Below are 25,697 nucleotides of genomic sequence, written 5' to 3'. Positions count from 1 at the left end.
TTTCAGTGAGGGTGACCAGGCAGGGCCAGATTGTGTTGGCAGGCTCCATGCACAATTAAAAGACAACAAAACAGTTCACGCAGATACCAGATGGAGGGCATTTGGGAATCTTGGATTCCCACTTGAGACTTACGTCTTCCTCCCCTTCCAACATGAAAACTCAGTAAACTTGAAAGAAAATCATCTGTGAATTCCTTCAGGTTGTAACTGACAGTCGTGATAATCCAGACGGTATATGCACTGGTGACTTTAAAGTAAGGGCTATAATCTTTGACGGTCCCAAAGCAGTGCAGCTCTGTAGAAGGTAGTGGAAGGACATTTTCTTTCTACTTTGTTGAGGAAATTACTTAGGAATTTAGATGGGTAAAAGGTACCTTGCCTTACTCCACTCTTATTTTCTTAGCCTCCTTTCCTTTTGAAATGTTTTAACTCATTTCATGTCATGGTAGGAAATGCACTCTCCAGCTCCATTCCTTTGCCCTCCGAAGAAGTCAGTGCACTGATTATCTTTTTGGGCTTCCCCTCCAAAGGACCTTTCCCTGCACTGGAAGCCTCCACACCTAGCTTTTGTTTCGTTACTGCTGTGTTCAGATGATCAGACAGATCTTTGTGCCACACAGGAATTTTTTTTTTTTTTAAGAAAAATCTATAGGTGAAAAATTACTAATGAAACTGTGTGCGTGTATGTGCGTGCAACATAGAAGTACAGTAGCACCTAAGGAGCTTGAATCTTGGTTCCTGTAAAACTGCAAATTGATGTGGTATTAATAAAAAAGAAGGAAAAAAAAAGAACAGTGACTGTGGTGTCATTCTGCTAACTTTATTCTTTATACACAGTTTGGGTAAAGTAAGAACCAAACAAGGCTTCCACTGGCCCCCATCCCCACTCCACTTTCGAGGCTTTAAAAAGTGATTAATAGTTGATACTAGTAATGATTTCCAAGATTGCAGAATTTCCATAAAAGAGCAAAGCTGTGCGTTTGGTTTCTGAAAGAAAATAAGAGACCCTCTAAGAGGTGACCATAGGAGAAGGATGATGAGTGGAAGGGGCCAGGGGGGTCTGTTGTCCCAGTTCACACCAACCTATGAGGGTTCCCCCACCTGCAACATGAAGCAGCCGGTAACTCCCACACAGTCACAATGTACTTAAAGTGAGACTCCGTCACCATGGAGAATGGAAACTTTTCCATCAGGTCTTTGCTGAACTTATCTTGGATTTGCTCCTTCCCAAAACTAAGGCTGCCATGACCCTTAAGCTGATTTTTTTAAATTTATTCAACATACCTCTTAGAAAACTTAGGCTGAAATTTTTAAAAAGTAACTGATGCAAACAACTTCACAAATACGCATACAAATGTTCAAATAATGTCACTAACATGGTATATAAATATGTATTCAGAGTAACATTTACATATTGGCCATAATAGCAAGCATACCATTAAAAAAAATTCATGAAGAAACTTCACCTGTTCATATCAGACTCCCAAGGCAAGGAGGAGGCACCTAGAGATGAGAACCACCTAATCTCCTGACTGTTAATTCAAGAGGCTATAATAGCTGCAAAGTAGTAATAACTACAATGCCACTGGGTAGTTCACTGGTGCTCAGAACTTCAGCGTGCCTTGTGATCATTGGAGGGCTTATCAAAACAGATTGCTAGGCTCCACGCCAGTTTCTGATCCATAAGGTGCCGCCCAAGAATTTGCATTTCTACTAACTTCCTAATTTCTGTTGGCCACACTTTTGAGAACCAGTGGAGTGCTCTGGGCTGCTTCTCAATGAAGACATCCACTTCTGCCCTCCTAAGGCCTCTCCCTGCCTATCGAGAGCAAAAACCATTCTCACCCTGCTCTCTGCCCTGGCTTACCTGAACTTCGGCAGAGGGTGTGGATGACTGATAGTTGCCCCAGTCTGCCTACTGTTTTTGAATAGGCAGAGTAGCAAAAGTGGCAGAGCACTCCTGGATCTGCAAACAACACGCACGAAGGAAAATAAAAGAATGGCAGTACCCAGCCTGGGGCCATCCGTAATCCCTGCTCTCTTTTAATACTGCCTTAAAAAACCTGGAGGTTCAAACACTCTAGGAATTCACTTTTCAGATGAGTTGACAGGCCATGCAGTATCTCCCGAAGCCCTGGTGGCATCAACACAATGCCAGAGCCTTTGCCCAGCAGGGAGGCCTTGGGCCAGGCGGCAGTCAGCCCTACTTCTGGAGTTCTGCTCCGGAAAGCTGCTGCTGGCACCCTCCAGCTGAAGCCAATGGTGGCAGGACTGCCCTGTTGAATACTTGTTCCAGGAGAGTGTGCTGGTCTTTGCCACCCCCAGGAGCCCACAACTGCACCGGGAGGGCCTACAGAGCCCAGCACACGCCATCCTTCGGCAGGCCTAACAGTAAAAGAAATTTTAACTTATCAGAGATGAGGAGGCCATGTGGTGTAGTGCAAAAAACACTGAACTGGGAGTTGAGGTTTTTATTCTAGTCCTAGTACTGCTCCTACCTGGTGTGTGATAATTTCAGTTCCTGGACTCCCTCTATCTTACCTATCTGTGAAAGGGGTGGGGGCAGGTACTGGTTGATCTCCAAGGTCTTTCCAGCTCAGACAATCTTGAGTTATATAAAAAATGCTATAAAATCCGTGGTATAAAATTCAATTCCCAATCAGAAGAAGTCGAGGGGACTGAGCCTGAGGCACTTAAACCTTGGGCTCTGGCCTGGGAGCACTCAGATGAGGAAGGCTTTCCTCTCTGCTCTCTGCTTTCCCGCCACAGAGGCAGCTGCCAAGGCCGCTACCCCTCCAGACCCAGCCCTGAAGTCCCCACCCGCTGATCTCCCCACTCAGCCTTTAAGACCAAAGGAACCGGGCCCGGCTGTGTGAAGAGCGCACAGTGGCTACTAGAGACTCCTCGGAGAAGCCTGGTGAGGCACACATTAGTCTATGATGTTCGGGGTCCTCCCGTCCGCGCCTCCTCGCTCCTCCTACCTTTAGGTCCTTCCTCCACCACCTCACAGCTTATCTCTGATACACGCATAATAAATAAGACATTTGCACATAAGGGTGACGGACAGCTCTCTTCCCGCCCCTCCCCCTCATATAAAAGCATTAAATACAGTTTCAAAATAAAATACAAAGAGCAAAAAGGGCCTGATCCTGGGGCCACCTGTTCTCCACAGGAGAATGAATGTACACATCCCTCTCGGACCTGCCTGGGAGATCGCGGGGCCCGTTCCCGGCCCCTCGCGGCCTGGCTCTGCCGCGGAGAGAGAGCAAGGCCGAGGCCCGGCCCCAGGCCCAGAGGGCTGCGAATGGGTGGCACGTCCACGGCGTACAAAAGGCGGGGGCAGGGAGGGGACGGGAACAGAACGCCAACTGCCGGGACCTCCAGTGTCCCGGACTCGGACTGAGGGCGCTGAAGCAGGCGCGCCTGCCTGAGCTTAGGAGTACAAGGAGACCTTCGGAGCAGGCGAGCAAAGGAAGAAAAGTGCTAATCCCTTTACAAGATCGCGGCGCCGGGGGGTGTGGTAGGGGCCGGGCAGGAGGGCGGGTCGGTCCCCGCAGAGCCCGCCCTGCGGGCGGGGCTCGGGCCCGGCCCCCGCCCCGCCGCTGCCCCGCCGCTGCCTCGCCGCCGCCCCGCCCTCCCGCCCGCGGTCGCACGCGCCTGCCCCGCCCGCGGGCCGGCGAGCTCCCAGGCCCCACTGCCCCTCCTTCCGAGGCAGGCCCTTGTTCGCAGTCCAGGCCACGGAGCGGCCGCGATGGCCAGTAACGAACGACTGGGCGGCAGCCGGCCCCGACCCCGAGAGCCGTGCCTGCCGGCGTGCCTCTATGAAACCTGGGCGCCCCCCCCAGCCAAGGAAAAGGGATCGGCGCGTCCTTTCTGCACCTCCTCCGCTCCACCTACTTGGGACCCTAATACTGACGGCGCCCCGCCCGCCCAAGGCTGGCCTCGCGGGGTGCGACCGGGAGCCGAAAGCTCTCCGTGCACAGACTGAGGCTTCTTAGGAACTTGGGGCCTGGAGCAGCAAGGGCCCGGGCTCGGGGTCCGAGGGGGAGAGCGCGCTTCCCGCGGCGCCCGCACTAGCTTGAGCCCGCCAGCCCACCCCAGTCCCGAGAGTCTCCGCCCTGCCCGGCCAGCGGGGGTGGGCAGCGGCCAGGGCCGCGGGGAGCCGGGGGAACCGGCCCGGCACCGCCGCCCTCCCCTTCGAGTGATCTACGCCCGACACACGGCGCCCGCCTTGAGGTCCGCGCCGCCGTCGCGCGGCGCCGCCGGGGCGGGCGGCCCGAAGCCCTCGTGACCGTAGCAGCGCAGCGCCGCCTCCTCGTAGGCCTCCAGGATGGTCTGGCGCTCCTCGGGCGTGAAGTCCATGGAGAAAGGGTGCACCTGCAGGATGTGCCGCTTGATGGTGCTGACCTTGAGCGTGGCCAGCGCGCCCCCGCACACCATGCACACCAGGCCGCGCCGGCTGCCGTCGTAGTCCATCAGGTACTCGCCCCGCCAGCGCGGCTGGTAGTTCCGCCGCTGCTCTCGGCTGCGGGGCGGGGGAGGTGGGGGCGGCGGCGGCGGCGGCGGCGGCGGCGGCGGCGGCGGGGGGAAGGCGAGCGCCCCGGGCTCCGGGCCGTCCTCGTCGTCCTCCTCTTCCTCCGCCTGCCGCTCCGACGGTTCCCCGGGGGAGAGCGGGACGTCGCCTAGGACGGAACAAAGGACCGCGCTGGAGCGTCCCGGCCTCGCGGCACCCCGTCCCGTGCCCTCCGGTAGTCCCAGCCTCCCGTCTCCCCTTCGACCTTCCACTGACCCCACCCGCCTTCTACCCCTAGCCCCTCTCCCTCTCCACCTGCTCTGACCCAGCTCACCCCACCACTCCTCCTCCTCCTCTGGCTGCTCCTCCTCTGCCCCTCCCCCCTCCTCGGAGGCTGCGGCTGTGCTGGGGGCGGCAGGGTCCCCAGGCGATTCGGGGCAGGGCGGCCCCAGGGCCAGCAGGTGGGCGGCCTTCTCGCTCCACTCCTGGGCGATGAGGGCCCCGACTGGCCAGCCGAGGCGCGCCGAGCCCGGGTGGCGCCGGCGGATGTGCCGCTTGATGGTGCTCATCTTGAGCGAGGCCAGCGCGCCCCCGCACGCCAGGCACACCAGGCCGCGCCGGCCGCCGTCCAACTCCAGGAGGTACTCCAGCCGCCAGCGCTCCGGGCAGTGGCGGCGGGGGTCGCGGCCCCGCGCAGACCGGCCGGGGACCCCCACCCTCTCGCCCTCCTCCGGCTCCTCCTCCCCTGCCGGCCCAGGCGCCCTCTCAGGGACCCAGCCAGCCTCTTCCTTTACGTCTGGGGGGCTGAGATCCTGAGAGGACGGGGCTCCAGCAGCGGGGGCCGGGTCCCGGATCTTGCTGGTCAGGTCCTGGGGGACGAGGTCATCGTCTGTTGGGGAAGGGGTAAGGGAGAAGGGCTCAGCTTGCTGGCTGGGTTGCCCTTACCCACGAAGAGGGGGTCCCTTGCTTCTCATCCCAGCCCTAAACTAGAGGCCCCACCAGAATCTGTGTGTGCATGTCTATGGGGGTGGGGGTGAAGGAGGTATGTGAGTGTCTATGTGGGGTGGGGGGATTTGAGTCCCCCCGCCAGCCAGAACGTGTGTGTGTGTGTGTGTGTGTGTGTGTGTGTGGAGAGGTATGGGTGTCCATGTGGGGGAGAGGTGTGTGTGTATGTTTGTGGGGATGTGTCTATTGGGGGGAGGGGTGTATGTGTGTGTATGTGGAGAGGGGGAGAGATGAGTCCCTCCCAGTTTGGGCCACAGACCTCACTTTGCAGCCTTTATATGAAGGGGTCCTGGCCCTGGGATGGGCCTCGCACCTGGTGGGGACTGGCTGAGCTCAGACAGCGCCTCCGGCTGGCCACCCCAGGCCTGCAGCAGGGCGCTACACTGGGGGGCCCTGCGCTGGGGGCCGCGGAGCCCCAGGCAGCTGGGGTGCACCTCCAGCACGTGGGCACGGATGTCGTCCAGCTGCAAGCTGGGCAGTGCCCGGCCACAGGCCATGCACACCAGCCGGTTCCCCCGCGGGTCATAGTCCATGAGACACTCTGCCCGGAACCAGTTCTGCAGGGACTCCTTCAGCCTCCGCTCCAGCCGCCGGGCACCCAGCCCCCTGCTGCCCCCAGCCCTCCGGGAGGCAGAGAGGCACCGACGCCGAGCCTGGGGTGTCCCTAGGCCCCCTCGCCTCTGGCGCCGGCCACCCCCACCAGCTGGGGCTTTGCCTGAAAGGGTTGGAGGGAGGGAAGGAACTGAGATGCTGGCCCTCTGGGAGAGCCCCCTAACCACAGCCAGGACCTCCAGCCACAAGCCTCTCCCTCACTCGGACTCAGCCCTCTGCCTAACCTTTGCCCTTCCCTTCCTCTCCCCTCAAGTCTTAACTGCTTCATATCCTAATCCGCCTACACACAAACCCTCAGCCCCACCAGACTTCCCCCCAGGTCCAGATTCTAGCCCCTTCCCTAGACTTCACTGTCATACCTTTCCAGTCCCCTCTGCTCCCAGGCCGCTCTCCAGCCTCCACTCCCTGGATCCTTCTAAAACTATAGAATGTCAAAACCATCTGGGATGCTGGAGATCTCCTTGTCCCACGGTCCCTCACCCACTACTGTCCAATAAGCAGAGATCACCCCAAAAAGGAGCAGTAGCTTACTCCAGGAAACCAGCTAGTTGGCTGAGAAGCCCTGGCTGGCCCCACCTGGCCCCATCCACCACCCAGGCCCCAGCTCCCCCAAGTCGGACATTACCTGGGCCCTTGGGCAGGCTAGCCTGGAGGCCAGCCCCTTCCTCCTCCTCTTCCTCGTCGTCCTCCTCCTCCTCCTCAGGCCCCTGGGCCCCCAGCCCCTCAGCCTCTCCGCAGGCCCCCAGCCCCAAGTGGGCATCCCAGCTGTTGCTGATGACTTCCTTCTCCCGGGGACTCCAGTGCAGGGAGTAAGGGTGCTTTTGGCGGATGTGTCGCTTGATGGTGCTGAGCTTGAGAGTGGCCAGGGAGCTGCCGCACACCATGCACACCATACCGTGCCGGGCAGGGTTGAAGTCCATCAGGTACTCCAGCCGCCAGTGGTCATGGTAGTAGCGACGATGGTCACGGCCAGGAATGCGGCTTTTTCCAGGCCTCGAAGCCCGGGCCTCACAGTGGTCTGAGTATTTCCTGCCTGAAGATGCTGGTCCCCTGGCCCTGGAGGAGGGCAGGGGGGCACTCCCCCAGGACCCTAAGGCACCCCCTTCCAGCTGAAGATCGTGCCCTGAAGAGGGGGGGGAAAGGGAGACAGTTTCTCAATCTCTAAGATTTCCAGGGAAAGAACCTAGGGCTTCCATTTTGCAAGAGAATGGAGGTGGGAGAGAGGTCTGTTCAGGGGCAGGCAAGGGACAGCAAGAGCAATCCAAGGGAGGTGGGAGAGCAAGGAGTCACACCACTGGTCCTTTACAAAGAGTGAGACCCCTTTAAGAGAGGATCAGGAACAAAAGAATGCAGGGCACAGCTCTAATTTTTTTCAAAAACGAAGGTGAAGGCCAAGGAGGCAGCAGCCTCTGCAAGGCACCCCTTCTGGATGAGCGCAGTTGGGGTAAAGCCAGGGGAGCGGCCTGCTGCGGTGGTTACAGCCAGACCAGAGCGGGCAGCGGGGCCAGAGAACAAAGGGGGCATCTGTCTGCACACAAGACCCACCACCGGAGGCCCCAGCCCGGAGGGCCCCACCCAAAGATGATCTTTTTCCCTTTCTGCAATAATGCCTCAAATACACCCTCCTAAGAAGCCCATTTTAAGGGGCACTAAGCATTGTGAGGTCCCCATGACAAAGCTGTCAGCACCTCCAGAGAAAGGAGTTTTTAGGACTTGAGTCTGGGAGAGCTGATGACTGGAAGGGGCCGGCAGGAGGGCCACCAGAGTGGCTACTGAAGATACTGCAGCAGGGAGTGGCCACCACCCACCGGAGTCCATTAAGTCTTTCTGGGGATTTATTTTTTGCTCTGGCCGGGAGCCGGCCACTGCCCAGCAATCAGCGGGCAGGCAATGGAGAGGCCACCAACCCAATGATGTCCCCTTTTGCCAAACGGAGACCCTGAGCATTCCCCACCACTCTCCCTACAGTTTGGACCGTATTTCATTTAGAAAAGGGTCTCCTGGCCAAACAGGCTGAACACACAGGTGTGGTCATCCTCCCAGTAGAGAATCTCACCGTATGGAAAACAAAAGGCAGGATCAGAGCAGGCTCCTGTCACCGTGTTTTTGTTTGGTTTTGGTTTAAGTACATCGAAGAAAAAGAAAGCGCTAGTTTCAGAGTCAGAAACCTGGGTTTGACTCCGGGCTTCACTGGTAACTTGCTCTGTGACCTCTGGTAGGTGATGTCCGCTCTCTGGGCCTGAGTGTCTTTGTCTGCAAAGGCACTGGATAGCTAGCTGGTCTCAGCATCCTTCCAGCGCCAGATCTGTTAGTCTAAGGTGGGCTGGCCCTTTAAGAGCCGAAAAAAGGGGAGGAGCCTGGGATTCTTTAAAAACAAAAGGGGATGGGGAATTTCTGGGAGAGGAGCTCCGGGATTAGGGGTGAAGCTCCAGAGCAAGCATCAGGGCTCTTAAGGCGTTGACCCCGCATAGAGAAACAGCCTCCTTTGAGAGCAAACGGGGAGGGCTGGCTGGTCCTGCTATAGCTGACAAATTGTGGCAAAATTTCTGAAAAGAAGGGAGGGGTAACGCGCGGACAGGAGGGGAGTGTATGCCATTGTGGGCGAGCCCATCTCTTTAAAAACTGCCCGCCCGTGGGGAAGGTACTGGAAGGTCCCCAAGAGGCGCAAGCCATGCTCTCTAACAGAGAGAACATAGGGGAAAAAGAAAAAGGGTGCCCTTCTCTAGGCAAGGCCCCAGAGAAGACAGCCCAACTTAAAGCAGCGGAGTCCCCAGCTCAGTTCCTCTGGAGGGAAGCCCCGGAAAGGGACCCAAGGTCTGGGCAGACTTAAGAGAAAGCTGGTTAAGGGAGACCACCTGGGAGTCTGAAAGAGAAAGGGACGGGGGACGCAAGTCCGAACAGCGTAGAGCGCGCGCCCCGCGACGCCAGGCCAGGTTCCTTCGGGGCCCCTCCAGCTCGGCCTCCGAGGCGGGGGCCGCGGGGCCCTTTAAGGGGGAGGGGATCCGCCCGAGCCCCGCGGGCCAACCCCGGGAGCTGGGCGGGGGGCTCCCCCTCTGGCCCTGCAGCCATGATCCGCGCCCGCCAGGTGGCGCCCCCGCCCGCCCTGCCCGCGTCCCCCGCTTTGTTCGGCGGCGAAGAGGGGCCCGGAGCCCGGAGCCGCAGCCCTCCCCTCCCCCATGCCGGGGCCCCCGCCCGAGCCGCCGGCCCCAGCCAGCTCTTACCACCGTCGTCCTCCTCGGGTTCCGCGCTGCCGCTCGATCCGGCGGGCGGCAGCCGTCGGCCCCGTGCCGAGGCCGCTGCTGGCCCGGGGCCGCCCTTGCTGCCGCCGCCGCCGCCGCCGCCGCCGCTCCGGCTCCGGTGGTCCCCGCCAGGCTCCATGCGCTGCGCTGCGGCGCGGGGCCCCGGGGCAGCAGGGCGCGGGGCCGCGGGGCCGGCGGCGGCCGGCGCGCGGCGCTCGGTGCGCGGGGCCCCGGGGCGCGGGGCGCATGCACAGGGCGGCCGGCAGCACGGACGGCTGGCTGCTCGCTCGGCGGCGCGGGCTGGACCGGGGTGGGGATTCCTGTCTGGGGCCCCTGGGGCTCCTTTAAGGGCTCCTGGGTAAATTTAAAGGGACCGCGCGCTATTTCCTTCTGCCAGCTCGCGGGGGGCTGGGGGGAGCGTCGGGAGGCTAAGAGCCCGACCGAGGCTCCGCAGCCGGCGCCCGCCGCGGACGTTAGAAGCACGGACCTCGCCGTCCTCGCGGGCCCGCGCTGCCGCCTGCGGGGCTCGGGTCCCGGCTCCTGGAGGGTCACCGAGGTGGCCAGGGGCGCAGCGTCCGTTGCGACGCGCTTCCACCCAGGCTCGGCTCGCAGCCACTGCCCCCTCGGGGCATCTCAGCGCCCGGCTTCCCGCACCCGTGCTGGCAAAGGGGATCGCCCGGTGGGGAGGCCCGGGCCCCTGCCACGGGCTGCCTCCTCCCGCGCGAGCTCGGCGCGGGCCCCAGAACGGACACGACTGGCAGGGGCCCCAGATGGCCGCGGCCCCGCGGAGAGGGTGGAGCCGCGGGGGCGGCCGCGCCCCCTCCCGCGGGAGCCGCCGGGGACCGCTGAGAGCTCAGGCTTCAGCCCTGGAGGGCGGACGGGCCAAGCGCCCTCGGAGCTGGCCAGGGCGGGGACCGCGGCCTCGGAGATCCGGGCCGAAGAGAGGGGGCGCGCAGAAGACCGCGGAGAGCCGGCCGCGCCGAGGCCCGACGCCGCTGGGCGTTGGGGGCCCCAGGATGGAAGCCGGGAAGAGAGGGAGTGCACCGCGGTGTCTCTGGCTCCTGCCCTCGCAGGCCTGGGGGTGGCAGTCGCGCCCCGGACCCTCTGGCCGGCACGAGGAGGCAAAGAACGCTGACCCCGAGCGAAGTGTCAGGCACCTGGGGACGCGCCCCACCACGGCTGGGAAGCGCTGGGGCTGACCCTGGCTGCGAGCCCCGGGATGCCTCGGAGCCCCCAGGTCCCGGGAAGCGGAGGAAAGGGGCCCGGAGAAGCAGCCAGGGCCTCGGCAGCCCGGGGTCCTTCTTCGAGGACCGGCTGGAGGAGCAGGTGCTTTCTTTGCCTGTGGTTGGTCGCCCACAACAAAGGCGATTCCTAGAGATCCAAATTACAGGGTGCGGGAGGCCGTGCAGGGTCTTATTATCTCGAGGTGGGTTTTATTCTCTTCTTTGGGGACATGCCCAGCAATCCGTTAAAGTCACGCTTGACACACATTCCTTTGCTCACTCCACACCTACTGTGTGCCAGCAGGCCCCTAGGCGCTGGGCAGACAGCAGCGGGCAAGACCCACAAGTCTGATACTGACTTAGCACCCACGGCTTATGAAAAGGAAACAGTTCCGCCCCTTGGGGAGCCATGGGAAACTCTAAATTACTTGCAGCACTGGAAGCCCGTCTCCTGAATGTTTGTAAAGAGGGGCTGGGAACTAAAATTTCTGTAGTGTCTAAAAGGTGGCTGTCACCACTGGAGATGTCCCATCTCTTCCTCAGTCCCCATGATGACCTGCGAGAGACATCTCCTTGGGTGAACACGGTCTCCCTGCTGCAGGGCTGTTCTGTCCATTGCTGGCTTTCCTAGCTCCCTGACTTACTTTTAGGCAGGGGCCCTGATGCTGATGCAGTGCCAGATGGGGCCATGTGATGGGGGATTCCCTCATTCATGTGTTCTTCACCTCTGCCAGGCCAGGGACACAAAGGTGAAATAAGACACAGACCTGGCCTTCACATGTTCCTAAGTATGGTTTTTATTTTATATTTTTTAAAATGTTTATTTATTTGACTGTGCCAGGTCTTAGTTGCAGCACGTGGGATCTAGTTCCCTGACCAGGGATCGAACCCGGGTTCTTTGCATCGGGAGCACAAAGTCTTAGCCACTGGACCAGGAGGGAAGTCCCCCAAGTATGTTTTTTTTAAAAAAATTTATGACGATAACCCATGCTCAGGGCTGACCACTGTGAGACGCTTTTGGTAAATGTCCTTCTGGTTCTTTTTCTCCGAGTATAAATAGAGTAACCTTATTTGTTATCAACAAAAAGACATCACCTAGAGTCATTTTTAACAACCTCTGGCTCCTCTCCTTGGTCCCATTTGTGAGCATAGCTTCAGGAGCAAGTCCATGGTTCCAAGCCATCTTCCACCCACATTTAATCCTCACAGCCATCCACGAAGAAGCTTTGCTTTGCAGATGAAGAAACGGAGCCTCAGAGTCTAGAGTCTCACTCAAGGCCATTCGTTCATTTGCTTATCCACTTATTCAGAAAGCATTGACTGAGCCTGTCCTGCGTACCAAGCACTGGACTAGGGATACAGAGGTTTTAAAATTACATAACACAGCCCTGGAATGTTCTGTTCCCCACTTCCTAGGAGCTCTCAGTCTACTGGGTCTACTCTGGGAAGACAATGCAATCCGGATCACATTATGACTCTTGTTGGGTCCTAGGAACTTTTGTCTCCAAGTGTGTGTGTGTGTGTGTGCGTGCGCAGTCGTGTCTGATTCTTTGCAACCCCATGGACTACAACCCACCAGGCTCCTCTGTCCATGGAATTTTCCAGGCAAAAATACTGGAGTGGGTTGCCATTTCCATCTCCAGGGGTTCTTCCTGACCCAGAGATTGAACCTGCATCTCTTGTGTCTTCTGCATTGGCAGGCAGATTTCTTTACCACTCGCACCACCTGGGAAGCCTTTGCCTCCATGGGAATCTTCTAAAGAAAATTTAAAAAATGATTTAATGGATTTTTATGGACCCAACAATTTTTTTTCTGATATGAGAAAAAAAATAACATTTTCTTTGACCCTTGAAGTTCTTTTTTTCTTCTGATTTTTAAACAAGTTAAAAGATTCTCACGACCCTCTTAAGATTATTGAGAACTCTGAGCACTGTGTTCCCAGTGCCCAAAGGCTAGCCAGCCTTGATACAATACAGGGTGACAAGAGCCAAGGAAGAGGCCCCAACCAACTAGGGAAGACTTTTAGGGAAGATATGGCTTGAGCCAAGTCTTGAAAGACCAGGAGGTGTTGCCAGGATGAGAAACAGAGGCAGGGAAGATCTTGGGTGAAGGAAAGTTTCACAAAGCAAAAGAAGAAATGGGAAGAGCAGGGAAAAGAGCCTGCAGTGCCTTGCTGTGAGTCCTTGAGTTTGTCCCTGAGGTTTTGAGAGTGCCCAGAGCCAGTGCACTGGGCAGTCAGGAGGCAGCCCTGAGAATACAAGGGAGGAAGGAGTGAAGAGAGAAAGGTTGGGCACAGCTGGAACCATCCACACCAGCCACAGAAAGGCAGCAGCTGCAAGGCTGATGGAGGAGAAGCCAAAAATTTGGGCAGGGTCCCAGCACATCATGGTGCTGTCTTCCCTCCACACAGGGGTGCCGGAGGGGGATGTGAAATGCTACCTGTTTCATTAATTCTGTCTCAGGATAAGTCAGCATCCTTGGGGGGTAAATGATGGAAAACACAAATTGGATCAGTATTTTTTTTTTAGGAGGGGAAGCGTGTATTTGTTCGTGGGACTGACAACTACAGAAGAGGTATCTTCAGATGTGACTTGACCCAAGGCTCAGCAGTGTCACTATGATCTTAGTGTTTGTCTGTGTCTCTTTGCTTTTACCCTGCTTCCCCCTTTATTGGTTCCCTTTCAGACAGGTCTTTCAAACAATGGCCCCTAGCAGCTCCAGATGTATGACTTCACCACGCCAAGCCCCCCAGAAAAGAAAAAGATCTTCCTTTCTCCAGCAGTGTGAACAAAATCCCAGGTCTCTCATTGGCCTGAACTGGATCACATGCTTAATCACATGCTTGTCCCTCAACCAATCACTGTGGCACACGGGATGTGTCCTTCCCCTATGCCTGAGAGCAGACACCCATCCCCAGAGGAATCAGCATGTGGACTGAGATGGGCAGATGTTGTAAAGAAAAACCATATGAAGTTAACAAAAGAAGGGATGCTGAACGACAGAAATGACATGTCTAGTCACTCATGTTGAGAATATATTGTCATTCCAGCGACTAGCAAGACAAGGATGAGGTACATTTGGGGGGCAAGGCACATGCAGGGGTCATGTCTCCCGTTCTATCCATCACAGTCCTGCTGGAGCTGGCTCTCCTTTGGCTATCTGCACAGCTCACCCCTTCCCACCCAGCGCTGGAGCTCCCAGCAACCATCTTTCCTCCACACTTTCCAGCTTAAGAGCCTAGAAGTCCAGCAGGAGTGTCACCCTGACCCATGCAAGGCCAATCAGATTCTCTCTCCTAACACTTTTCAGGATTTCCAGGCAGCTGGATGATGTCAGAGGGTGCATCAGTCAGGACCAGCCCTCTCACACTCTGAGGAACAGAGTGAGGAGACCTAGACTGTGAAAAGGGGAGAAGAGGCCATGCACCCTTCCCATTTCCAAACCCTGAAGAAGCCTCGTTACTCTCCTACTTGGGTTTCCTGGGACACATCCCCTTTTTCATTTCCTCAAATTAGTTTCTGGTTCTTACAACAAAAAGCACCTATTATGTGCCAGCAGTGACTATAAGACATAGCCCCTCCCCTCACAAAAGTACAATTTTCTTACAATTCAGTAAGAAAAGCTCATCATACAGTTTAAAGGGGAAAAAAAGGTCAAAGGTTAAGAATAGGCAATTCACAGTCTAGGAATGACAGGTGGCCAGCTAAGAGTAGCTTGACTTTACTTAGTTCAGGGAACTTCTGATTAAACAACAAGAGGGCTTCCCTGGTGGTCCAATGATTGAGACTCTGCACATCCACCTGCAGGGGGCACAGGTTCGATCCTTGGTTGGGGAAGTTCCACATACTGTGCAGTGTAGCAAAAAAATAAATAAACAGCAACATACTATTAGCCACCTATCTAATTGGCAAATATTTTAAAGCTTGATACTATCAGAAATGGGAAGGGTATGAAGAAAGGGGGACACCCAGCTGAGAATGTGTCAACTAGTAGGACCACTATGGAAAGCAATTTGGCCAAATTGATTTATTAATAAATCTAAAAATGTGCATACTCCCAAAGGCAATGTGGTATCCTGGATTGGATGCTAGAACAGATAAAGGACATTACTGGAAAAGCCAGGGCTATAGACTTAATTGTGTCCCCTCCTAAATTCATATGTTGAAGACCTAACCTCCAATGTGACTGTGTGTGGAGACAACCTTGAGAGGGGTAATTAAGGTTAAATGAGGTCATAAGGATGGAGTCCTAATCCCATAGCACTAGTGTCCTCTAAGAGGAAGAGACAGCAAGCGCTCTCTCACTCTCCCCATGCAGGTGTGCACAGAAGAAAAGCCATGTGAGGACACAGTGAGAAGGTGGCCGTCTGCAAGCCAAGGAAAGAGACCTCACCGGACACCAAAGGTGTCTGGAGGCACCTTGATCTCGGACTTCCAGCCTTCAGAACCGTGAGAAAATAAATTTATGTTGCTTAAGTCACCCAAGCCTATGATATTCTTTTATGGCAGCCTGAGAAGAAAATACAACTAACGAAATCCAAATAGGGACCTTCCTGGTGGTCCAGTGGCTAAGACTCCACACTCCCAATGCAGGGGACCCCGGTTCCATCCCTGGTCAGGGGACTAGATCCCACATGCTGCAACTGAGAGTTTGCATGCCCCAGCTAAAGAGGCTGCATGCCACAACTAAAAAGATCCCGATTGCTACAACTAAGACCTGGTGCAGCCACATAAATAAACATTAAAAAAAAAAAAAAAAAGAAAGTAATCCAACTAAAGCCTGGAGTTTAGTTCACAGTAATATGCAAATGTTGGATTTCTTAGCCTTGACCAATGTACTATGGTAACGTAAGATGATAACATTAGAGGAAACTGGGTGAGGATTATATGGGGACTGTCAATACTCTTACAACTTTTCTGTAAATCTAAAATTGTTCCAAAATTTTAAAAAATTTATTTGCAAAATGTCCATACCCTCTCATCCAGCATTTCTATACTAGAGAAACGTACATGTACAGGAGTCATGAATAAAGGGTGTTCCTTGCAGCATGGCAGGTAATGACAACTCAGGAATTACCTAACTGTCCTTCAGTAGGGAAGGAGCTAAATAAACCAGAGAATGTTCATGCTATAAATATTATGTGGCAGTAAAAAAAGAATGAGGTAGAGCTATGTGTATAAAAATGATAAAAGTAAGACGCAGAAGGATTAAGTTATTCAATAAAATATTATTATGAGACAAATGGGACGAGTAGGGGGAGCTGGAGCTGCCTGGAGGCTGCTGGGGCTGACTTTGGGCAGGTGGGCAACTCTACCCCCTTGGGCACTCAGCACTCTGCCCATTGGGCATGCTTCCTCCTTTCTATTTATCTGTTTTCTTTCTTCTCCTTAACTGTTCACTAAAAAAGTCTTTGTATTTCATTAGGTCATATTCGCCCAACTCTTAGGGAAAGAGACACTTTTCTGACTATCTCTCCACTTACTCCTGTAATATATACCCAATTGCTATTACTTGTATGTGGCCTTCAAAAAGTTCTATGAAACAGCAGCCCTCCAATGTCATTTTCTCTATAATTGAGGACTCACCAAGTGTGCAAAGCTGGCAGCACTGCAGGGATACCTACAAGCTGCCACTTGAACTATTGGGACATTCACATCATTTAAGAGGGGGGCTTCTACCAGTTTTATAATGTTGGGGAATGTCAGTTGTCCCCAACATTCCGTGTCCAATCACACAAATGCTTTTAGATTCTAACTCCTAAGCTTCTGTTCCCTATTGACCAAACCCATTGCACAGCCCATTGTTAAAAGATACTGAGGCATATTAAAATTTTAGAAATTTATCTGAGCAAAATTCCATTTGAATTGGTCATCATCAAGTGGAAGTGGTTAGAAGCACTCCATAGATGGGAGCTGGGGAAAAACTTTTATAAAGAAAAGGTGGAAGCAAAGTAAAGAAATTATTGATTGACTTTAGTTGAAACACTAGTTGGCTATTAATGACTGATTGTTAGGTTTTGTTTACATAACCTTGAGGTATTTACAGATTTACATTTTGGTTTGCTTACATAGGTGCTGACACACTGGAGCCACCTCAGTCCAATGGCCTCCTTGTTTAATTCAACAATTCCCCCTTTTGGTCATTCAGAGGATGAACAAGAGTTTGCTGTTAGCCCCAATCTCAGTCACTATGAGAGTTAAATTGCTCTTACCAGTTAATGATGTCAGATCCATAGGTGAATGGCCTTTGCTGTTTATCCCATTGTACATCGTTTCTGTTTGTCCAAGCTCAGTGAGACCATCTGATTTGCTGCTGTTGGTTGCAAATATGCATTTGAGATCTTTGACACAACATAGCCCACCAGGGAGACTATAATGATGACTGTGTGTGTGTGTGTGTGTGTGTGTGTGTGTGTGTTCATCACCCAGTCGTGTCTGACTCTCTGTGACCCCATGGACTGTAGCCTTCAAGGTTCCTCTGTCCATGGAATTCTCCAGGCAAGAATACTGGAGTAGATTGCCATTCCCTTTTACAAATAATGATGACTACTAGGGGATAATACCAAAAGACTGAAGTATACTTCTTAGCTAGGGCCCCAGGAACCCAGTATCAGATAAATCAAAGAATGTACTTGATGTGGTACCAATCCATTTTAACCAAGTAGCTTGTTTGTTAATTTCTTGTATTTGAGTTTTTACAATACCAGAGGTGTTAATTCAGGTACAGCTGGAGGTATTAGCTATGGCGCAGACCCTTTGTTCAGTCAACAGATAATCTAAAGCAGTTCTTACTATCTGAAATCACCTTAGCTAGAGAGCCCAGGTACTTCTGTTGTGCAGCCAAGGCCTTAGCGGTGGTAGGCTCAGCTATCATGGCCAGAGTTAAAGATAAGTTTCTAATCATATGTTTGTTTGTACTAACTCTGAGCCATGGAAGAAGGGACTGTCCAAATGATCCCCATCTGGAGACATTAACATCTGCTGACAAACTTCTTTTTTCGTCTATAGTATAAATTCAAGGGAGTGGGCCAGTGTTGAGTTTCTGAGGGATTATAAAGGGATAATGAAACAGTAAATGCAGCAAGAGCGCGGTGCCATTTCATTCTCCAGCTGTCAAGACAATGAGCTGCTCAAGCATGAGGGCTAATACCAAAACTTCTGCATACAAAGCCAGGAAGAATACCTAGGACTGCTTCATAAGTATTATCATTTGTGGACTCATTAGTTGGTTAGCATCATTTTACCAAGACCCAACATAGTAAAAGACCACCTAAATGTATAGGCCTGCCAGCAAACTTACAAATGATCTGATTTACATTGGCTGTTTTGCAGTGTCTTTTATATATATATTCAGTGAATCTCATTTTCCATCCCAGGATTGGGTTAAATTGAGGCAAAAAACAGGGATATGTGGAATTCGTATTTTAACTTTATAAAAAGGACCTGTGGCACAAGTTAGGTACACAGTGGCATTTGGGATTCCAGTGAAATTACTTATAGGGTAAACTGAGCGGTCTCTCCCTTCATGGGCTGATCTTGGTTTAACATGAAAAATCCAGCAGTTAGTTCAGTTGCCTGCAGTAGCTATTGTTGGTGAAATCCTAATTATAGTGTTATCTTCCCATGCATAAATAGAGAGAAAGCAGACAGCAAATAGGCAAAAGAGATAAAGACTTCATATTGGAGATATAGATTTTGATCTGTAATCTAGAGAGAGCTGTTTACCTCAAGATATCATTTGCTTCTGGGGAGGGATCTCCCTGGTCAATTTTAGCTTTAGATCTCTGGCTAGGATGTAGTTCCAAGACTCTGGAGGACCACTTTACAACTGGGAGATGTGGACCTAGGGTTTGAGTCTCTGAAGTTTGACTACTATCTGGGTAGTGAGGCGAATATAGATGGTCTCTTCTAATGAGGTTCAAGGGCAGTCTTTCTTAGATGTTTCCAGAATACCCACCCTCCAGGTTCTAAAATGTAGAAGCCTCAACCATCTGTAGGAAAGTCATGGAAAGTTTCTTTTACTTGGTGGAAATTTGGTATGATGCGTTAAAGCTTTACAATACTGAATCATATCAGAATTTGAGTCCAGGAGACAGATGTGATTCTATCATCAAGGGAATCAGTCTTCCCATTACTATTTCATAATGCATTCCTTTATCCTTTCTCATAGGTGTTGATCTAATCGCCATGCCCAGAAGATTCCTCCCCAGAGGCAAATGACATCTTGAGGTGGTAGACAGCTCTCCCAACATCACAGATCAAGGTCTTTATCTCCAATACTGAAACTCTAGGCAAGGGCAGTCCAATTGATTCTGTTAATTTAGCTAGCTTTAGTATTTTTTAATACTTATTTTATTTATTTAGCTATGTCGGGGCTTGGTTGCAGCACATGGGATCTTTTTGTTACAGCACCCAGACTCTCTAGTTGTGGCTGAGGGGTTTAATTGCTCCCCAGCATGTGGGATCTTAGTTCCGTGACTAGGGATTGAACCCTTGTCTCCTGCGTTGCACGTCAAATTCTCAACCACTGGACCACCAGCAAAGCCCTAGCTAGCTTTAGTTTTACGATACCATTTATTTGTTCAACTTCACCAGGTCACTAAGGACAGTGATAATGCCTTTGAGTCAGCAGTGCTTTATTTAATTATTTGTCTGATGAAATGAGTTCCCCTCTCATTGGAGATTTCTCTGGGGAAGCCCCATGAAGGAAATATATTTTCTAAAAGTTTCTCAGCTACAGTTGTGGCATCAGCCTTTCTGCATAAGAAGGCTTCAATCCATCCTGAGAACATACAAGCAATTAAAAGAACATATTGATAACCGTCCGTATAGTCAAAGCTATGGTCTTTCCAGTAGTCATGCATAAATATGAGAGCAGGACCATAAAGAAGGCTGAGTGCCAAAGAATTGATGCTTTTGAATTGTGCTGGAGAAGACGCTTGAGAGTCCCTTGGATAGCAGGAAGATCAAACAAGTCAATCCTAAAGGAAATCAGTCCTAAATATTCATTGGAAGGACTGATGCTAAAGCTGAAGCTCCAGTACTTTGGCCACCTGATGTGAAGAGCCGACTCAATGGAAAAGATTCTGATGCTGGGAAGTATTGAAGGCAAAAGGAGAAGGGGATGGCAGAGGAGGAGATGGTTAGACAGCATCACCGACTCAATGGACACAAATGTGAGCAAACTCCAGGGAATAGTGAAGGACGGAGGAGCCCGGCATGCTCAATCCATGGGGACACAAACAGTTGGACATGACTTAGCAACTGAATAATTGATAACCCACTGAGAGAGGCAATTGAGTGAAATCCATTTGTAAGTGTTCAAATGGCCTGCTCAGTAGATGATGAGAATGCCCCATCTAATACCTTAATAATTAAGTCTTGCCAGGGTTATGGATTTGACAAATCAGACATTGGTGGTAAACCAGATCTGTGACCTTGGAGTAGTCATTCCACCAATTCTTTTTCATAATTCGGGTCATTTTATCTGTGCCATGATGGGATGCAGAATGTAGGGCTTTTAATAATGGCAATTTCAAGGATTCAGGAAGAATGAAGCAACTGTCCAGGTGCTCAGTAAATTCTTGTTTAATGTCAAATTTGCACCCTTGTTGGTCCCAAGATTGTTGCTCCAGCTCAGATGCCTGATTTTGTCTTTTATATAAATTATCATAAATAATTTGGTTAGAATCTATCTTACAGAGTTCATTCAGGTTGTGTCTTGGTACAGTTTTAGTGCTGGCTGATTTAGCATGGAAGTCTGCCACAGCATTTGCCTGATAATCATGTTCTGTCTTTCTAGTATGAGCTTCAGTTTTAGTCATTGCAATTCACTTACACAGAGAGCAGTTTCATTTATTCAGGGCCCGTTTTTCATCAGCCTTCCACTAGTAGTGAGGAACCTGTTTCCATAATAAACCAAAGTCATGCACGATCCCAAAGGCATATTTGCTGTCAATATAAAGGTTTACTGATTTTCCTTTGGATAGCTGACTGAATAGCTATCTGTCTCACTTGGATAGCTCCAAGTGAGAGCATATAGTTCTGCTGGTTGAGCAGAGTTAAATCGGGAAAGGCTTCCCCTTTGCAGTAAATCCTATTGAGCTGTCATGGCATATCCTGCTTGATTTTTCCCCTCTGCATTCCTAGCATAGGACCCAGTGACAAGTATCGAATCTTGGTTTTTTAATGATGTATCCTGTATGTCAATGCAAGGGGTCAATGACCACACCACCATGTCTATAAGTTACGATGATATGTACCATCATCTGCAAGGGCGGCAGAGTTGAGAAAGTTGTGGTGCTCAAGATGCTTAGGAAGTTAAAGGAGAAGGGTCTCATGTGAGTCTGCTTGCTGAAAAATGTTGAGTCTGATGGGAGTTTAATAGACTCTCAACAGCGTGAGGTACTTGAAAGTATAAGTCGTATCTTAATACCAGTTCAGCTAAGTCTTCCACTAATTTAGCTGCTATGGCTGCTGCTTTCAAACAGTTTGAATATGCTCTGGCTACTGGGTCTAACTGTAAGTTGCAGGAAGCAATAGCTCTGTTTTCCTCCATGCTCTTTCTGGATCCTGGTTATCAGTTCAGTTCAGTTCAGTCGCTCAGTCGTGTCCGACTCTTTGCGACCCCATGAATCGCAGCACGCCAGGCCTCTCTGTCCATCACCAACTCCCGAAGTCTACCCAAACCCATGTCCATCAAGTCGGTGATGCCATCCAACAATCTCATCCTCTGTCGTCCCCTTCTCCTCCTGCCCCCAATCCTACCCAGCATCAGGGTCTTTTCCAATGAGTCAACTCTTTGCATGAGGTGGCCAAAGTATTGGAGTTTCAGCTAATATCAGTCCTTCCAATGAACACCCAGGATTGATCTCATTTAGGATGGATTGATTGGATCTCCTTGCAGTTCAAGGGACTCTCAAGAGTCTTCTCCAACACCACAATTCAAAAGCATAGTTCTTCGGCACTCAGCTTTCTTCACCATCCGACTCTCACATCCATACATGACCACTGGAAAAACCATAGCCTTGACTAGACTTACTTTTGTTGGCAAAGTAATGTCTCTGCTTTTAAATATGCTATCTAGGTTGGCCATAACCTTCCTTCCAGGGAGTAAGCGTCTTTTAATTTCATGGCTGCAGTCACCATCAACAGTGAATTTGGAGCCCAAAAAAATAAAGTCTGACACTGTTTCCACTGTTTCCCCATCTATTTGCCATGAAGTGATGGGACAAGATGCCATGATCTTAGTTTTCTGAACGTTGAGCTTGAAGCCAACTTTTTCACTCTCCTCTTTCACTTTTATCAAGAGGCTCTTTAGTTCTTCTTCACTTTCTGCCATAAGGGTGGTGTCATCTGCATATCTGAGGTTATTGATATTTCTCCCGGGAATCTTGATTCCAGCTTGTGTTTCTTCCAGCCCAGTGTTTCTCATGATGTACTCTGCATATAAGTTAAATAAGCAGGGTGACAATATACAGCCTTGACGTACTCCTTTTCCTATTTGGAACCAGTCTGTTGTTCCATGTCCAGTTCTAACTGTTGCTTCCTGACCTGCATACAGGTTTCTCAAGAGACAGGTCAGATGGTCTGGTATTCCCATCTCTTTCAGAATTTTCCACAGTTTATTGTGATCTACACAGTCAAAGGCTTTGGCATAGTCAATAAAGCAGAAATGGATGTTTTTCTGGTATTCTCTTGCTTTTTCGATGATCCAGCCGATATTGGCAATTTGACCTCTGGTTCCTCTGCCTTTTTTAAAACCAGCCTGAACGTCTGGAAGTTCACGGTTCACGTACTGCTGAAGCCTGGCTTGGAAAATTTTGAGCATTACTTTACTAGCATGTGAGATGAGTGCAATTGTGCGGTAGTTTGAGCATTCTTTGGCATTGCCTTTCTTTGGGATTGGAACGAAAACTGACCTTTTCCAGTCCTGTGGCCACTGCTGAGTTTTCCAAATTTGCTGGCATATCGAGTGCAGCACTTCCACAGCATCACCTTTAAGGATTTGAAATAGCTCAACTGGAATTCCATCGCCTCCACTAGCTTTGTTCGTAGTGATGCTTTCTAAGGCCCACTTGACTTCACATTCCAGGATGTCTGGCTCTAGGTGAGTGATCACACCATCGTGATTATCTGGGTCGTGAAGATCTTTTTTGTACAGTTCTTCTGTGTATTCTTGCCACCTCTTCTTAATATCTTCTGCTTCTGTTAGGTCCCTACCATTTCTGTCCTTTATCAAGCCTATCTTTGCCTGAAATGTTCCCTTGGTATCTCTAATTTTCTTGAAGAGATCTCTAGTCTTTCCCATTCTGTTGTTTTCCTCTATTTCTTTGCACTGATCACTGAGGAAGGCTTTCTTATCTCTCCTTGCTATTCTTTGGAACTCTGCATTCAGATGGGAATATCTTTCCTTTTCTCCTTTGCTTTTCGCTTCTCTTCTATTCCCAGCTATCTGTAAGGCCTGCTCAGACAGCCATTTTGCTTTTTTTCATTTCTTTTCCATGGGGATTGTCTTGATCCCTGTCTCCTGTACAATGTCACGAACCTCTGTCCGTAGTTCATCAGGCACTCTGTCTATCAGAGCTAGTCCCTTAAGATGAAAGGTTTGGGGGCCCTAGGGCTGGAGTTCATTGCAGGGCTAATTTTAGTTGGCGATGAATTTGCTCATGATTATCTTCCCAGGGTTAAGCTCTGGAATTGAGATCCTCACAAGCTCATACAGGGGACTTGGCGATCAGAGAAAAATTTGGAACCCAAGATCTACAATATCCTGCAAATCCTAGGAAACTCTTATTTGTTGTTTAGTCATCAGTCTGGGCAAGTTGTGGATAGTCTCTCTTTTTTCAAATGAAAAGGAAATGCCTTCGGCACTCCAATTGTGCTCTAGGTAGTAGACCACTTCCTTTGAGAATCAGAGAGTTTCCTTGAGGGCTTAGGGCCTTTATAAGCTAATTACTGTAATAGATAAATCTATTTCTGAGTTCTCCTTTGTAGTGGAACATAGCAATGAGTTATCTACATAGTGAATGAGAGTGTAGAGTTCTTAAGGAACTGAAAGGTGGCCAAGTCTTGATGTAAAACGTGAAAAATAAGATGGGGCTCCAGTGAATCTTTATGGCATTACAGTCCAGCTATGGTGTTGGTTTTTTCCAAGTAAAGACAAATAAATATTGATTACCCTTGTCAACTGGAATACTAAAGAAAGCAGAGCTAAGATCCACTGCCGTGAACCATTTTGAGCTTGTAGTTACATTAGATAACAAGGTCTTGGGACTTGGAATGACATGGAAACTTGGCATCATAATTTTATTAATTGCATGCAGACCCTGGACAAATCTCCAGCCTCATCCATTTGGTTTTCTGATGAGTAAGATCAGAGTGTTACAGAGACTACTGCATGGAATTGTAAGTTCTTCTTTAATTAAGTCTGTGTTTGGTGAGAGCCCTAGGATAGCTTCTGGTTTTAGTGGATAGTGAGGCAATGTAGGCAGGACTTTGGAATGTTCTGTTTGGATTTTTTATGGATTCAGTGCTCTTAATTTTGCCTATGTCACTTGAGGAAGAAGCATACAGGCATTCAGGCACTTCTGAGAGTTAAAGGTTTTCATACTTTAGAATCTCAGTAGCATCAGTTCCTGCTTGCAGAGAGCAAGACACCTCAGGTTCAGGGGGTCAGAAAATTCTAAGATCGTTTTACCTTCTGAGTTAAATTTTCTATAGCTCTTCATTTTTAGAAAGCAAACCTCATCCTAACAGGCTTATGGGGGCCAGGTCACACAGAAGGAAAGTATGGTTTCCCAAAAATGTCATCTGGTTCAGTTTAGGTTAGACACAAATACATTTTGCACTTGGTTAGAAAATCCCAATATGGAAATATTCTCTTTACTCCAAGGGAGTTGCTGTTTTATGAAAGGAAGTTTTAATAGCGATAAAGTGGCAATGGTAAACCCCAATACTGTGTAGTATTCTCCACTGTTTATCTTAGGTTCTGTTTGCTCATTTAGAGGAATCCTGGGGAGCAACTTACAGGAGGACCCCTCAGAGCCCCATCGGTGTTTATTATCATGTCAGTAATCAACTTTTGAATTCTCTCAATGGAAAAGCAGTCTGGATTAATAAATGGAGGTCTATTAAACAATGGGTTCTGCCGGGGGCATTGCTTTTTTCAGTGCCCCAGTTGTGCACAGTGAAAGGAGACACTTCAGAGCAGAGTACTCCTGAATGGGGGATCTCTGGGTTCTGGCTTGAAGTGTGTTTGTGGAGGTCCCCTGGGCCCTTGGAGCTGTTATAACTTCAGGGCCATAAATTGGTTGGCTTTTTAAATTTTATCTTTCCCCAAGGTTTTTTCAAAATGCTTAGCTAGGTCTATTAATTCAGCAAGAAAAGTAGCTTCCCCGCCCAGCCATGTCTCTTAACTAGGCTACTTGGTTCAGCCAGAGGTTCCTAATGAATAAGGAAGTAAGAGTGTTTTCTGAACCTGCGTTTAATAAAGAATGTTTCAAACACAGGGTTTCCAATTTTTGTCTTATAATCTGAGACTGCTTCATTCTTTTCTTGTTTGTTTGCAAGACTGATAGACTAGTCAGTCTCTCTGGGAAATGCCTTTTCCATACTTTCAAGTAGGTGTTCAGCTATTTTTCTAGTGCCTTTTGGGCCATCTCTGGCAAACCACAGTTTGTATGTAGGTCTTTATCATCAGTCTCAGGATCTTACCATTTGGCTTCAGTCATCCATTTGGGGGCATTGCCACATCCTGATTCATTTGAATAAACTGGCAGAGGTCCAGGAGCCCCATATGATAGGCTCTAGTTGGACTTCTAAATTCCTCATAAAAATTTTTGAGGATTCTCTTGAGGGTCTGAAGAACTTTGATGATGGCCCGGATTCAGCCTTTGACCAGGAGAAAATATGGTTACATTTGGTATTCCAGGCTTAGCAAAAGGCCTCACTTTAAAAGGTAATTGAGGGGACGTCCCTGGTGGCTCAGCAGTAAAGAATCCACCTGCCGATGCAGGAGACACAGGTTTGATCCTTGATCTGGAAAGATCCCACATGCCCTGGAACAACTAAGCCCACAAACCATAACTACTGAGCCCGTGCTCT

At 50.6% G+C, this 25,697-nt stretch overlaps 1 protein-coding gene across 2 annotated transcripts; it reads right to left on the bottom strand.

Annotated features, from left to right (window-relative positions):
- Window positions 1–799: 799 nt before the first annotated feature.
- ZFTA (zinc finger translocation associated) lies at window positions 800–9,653 on the bottom strand. Of its 2 annotated transcripts, XM_081532825.1 has the most exons (5): window positions 9,352–9,653; window positions 6,756–7,253; window positions 5,832–6,233; window positions 4,848–5,402; window positions 800–4,682 (listed from the first exon to the last, which is right to left on the bottom strand). In XM_081532825.1, the coding sequence occupies exons 1-5, from the start codon at window positions 9,506–9,508 to the stop codon at window positions 4,207–4,209; spliced, it is 2,088 nt and encodes a 695-aa protein (XP_081388951.1). In that variant the 5' UTR covers window positions 9,509–9,653; the 3' UTR covers window positions 800–4,206. The 2 variants fall into 2 exon arrangements, with proteins under 2 accessions (XP_081388951.1, XP_081388952.1); XM_081532826.1 differs by lacking the exon at window positions 5,832–6,233 and having other exon boundaries at window positions 4,207–4,682; window positions 9,352–9,652.
- Window positions 9,654–25,697: the final 16,044 nt, after the last annotated feature.

The sequence above is a fragment of the Giraffa tippelskirchi genome, chromosome 10 (genome assembly GCF_054371585.1).
Source record: "Giraffa tippelskirchi isolate mGirTip1 chromosome 10, T2T-mGirTip1v1.2.pri, whole genome shotgun sequence".
Taxonomy (NCBI): Eukaryota; Metazoa; Chordata; class Mammalia; order Artiodactyla; family Giraffidae; genus Giraffa; species Giraffa tippelskirchi.
The sequence above is the reverse complement of the archived record's forward strand: the minus strand, read 5'-3'. Positions and strand labels throughout refer to the sequence as shown.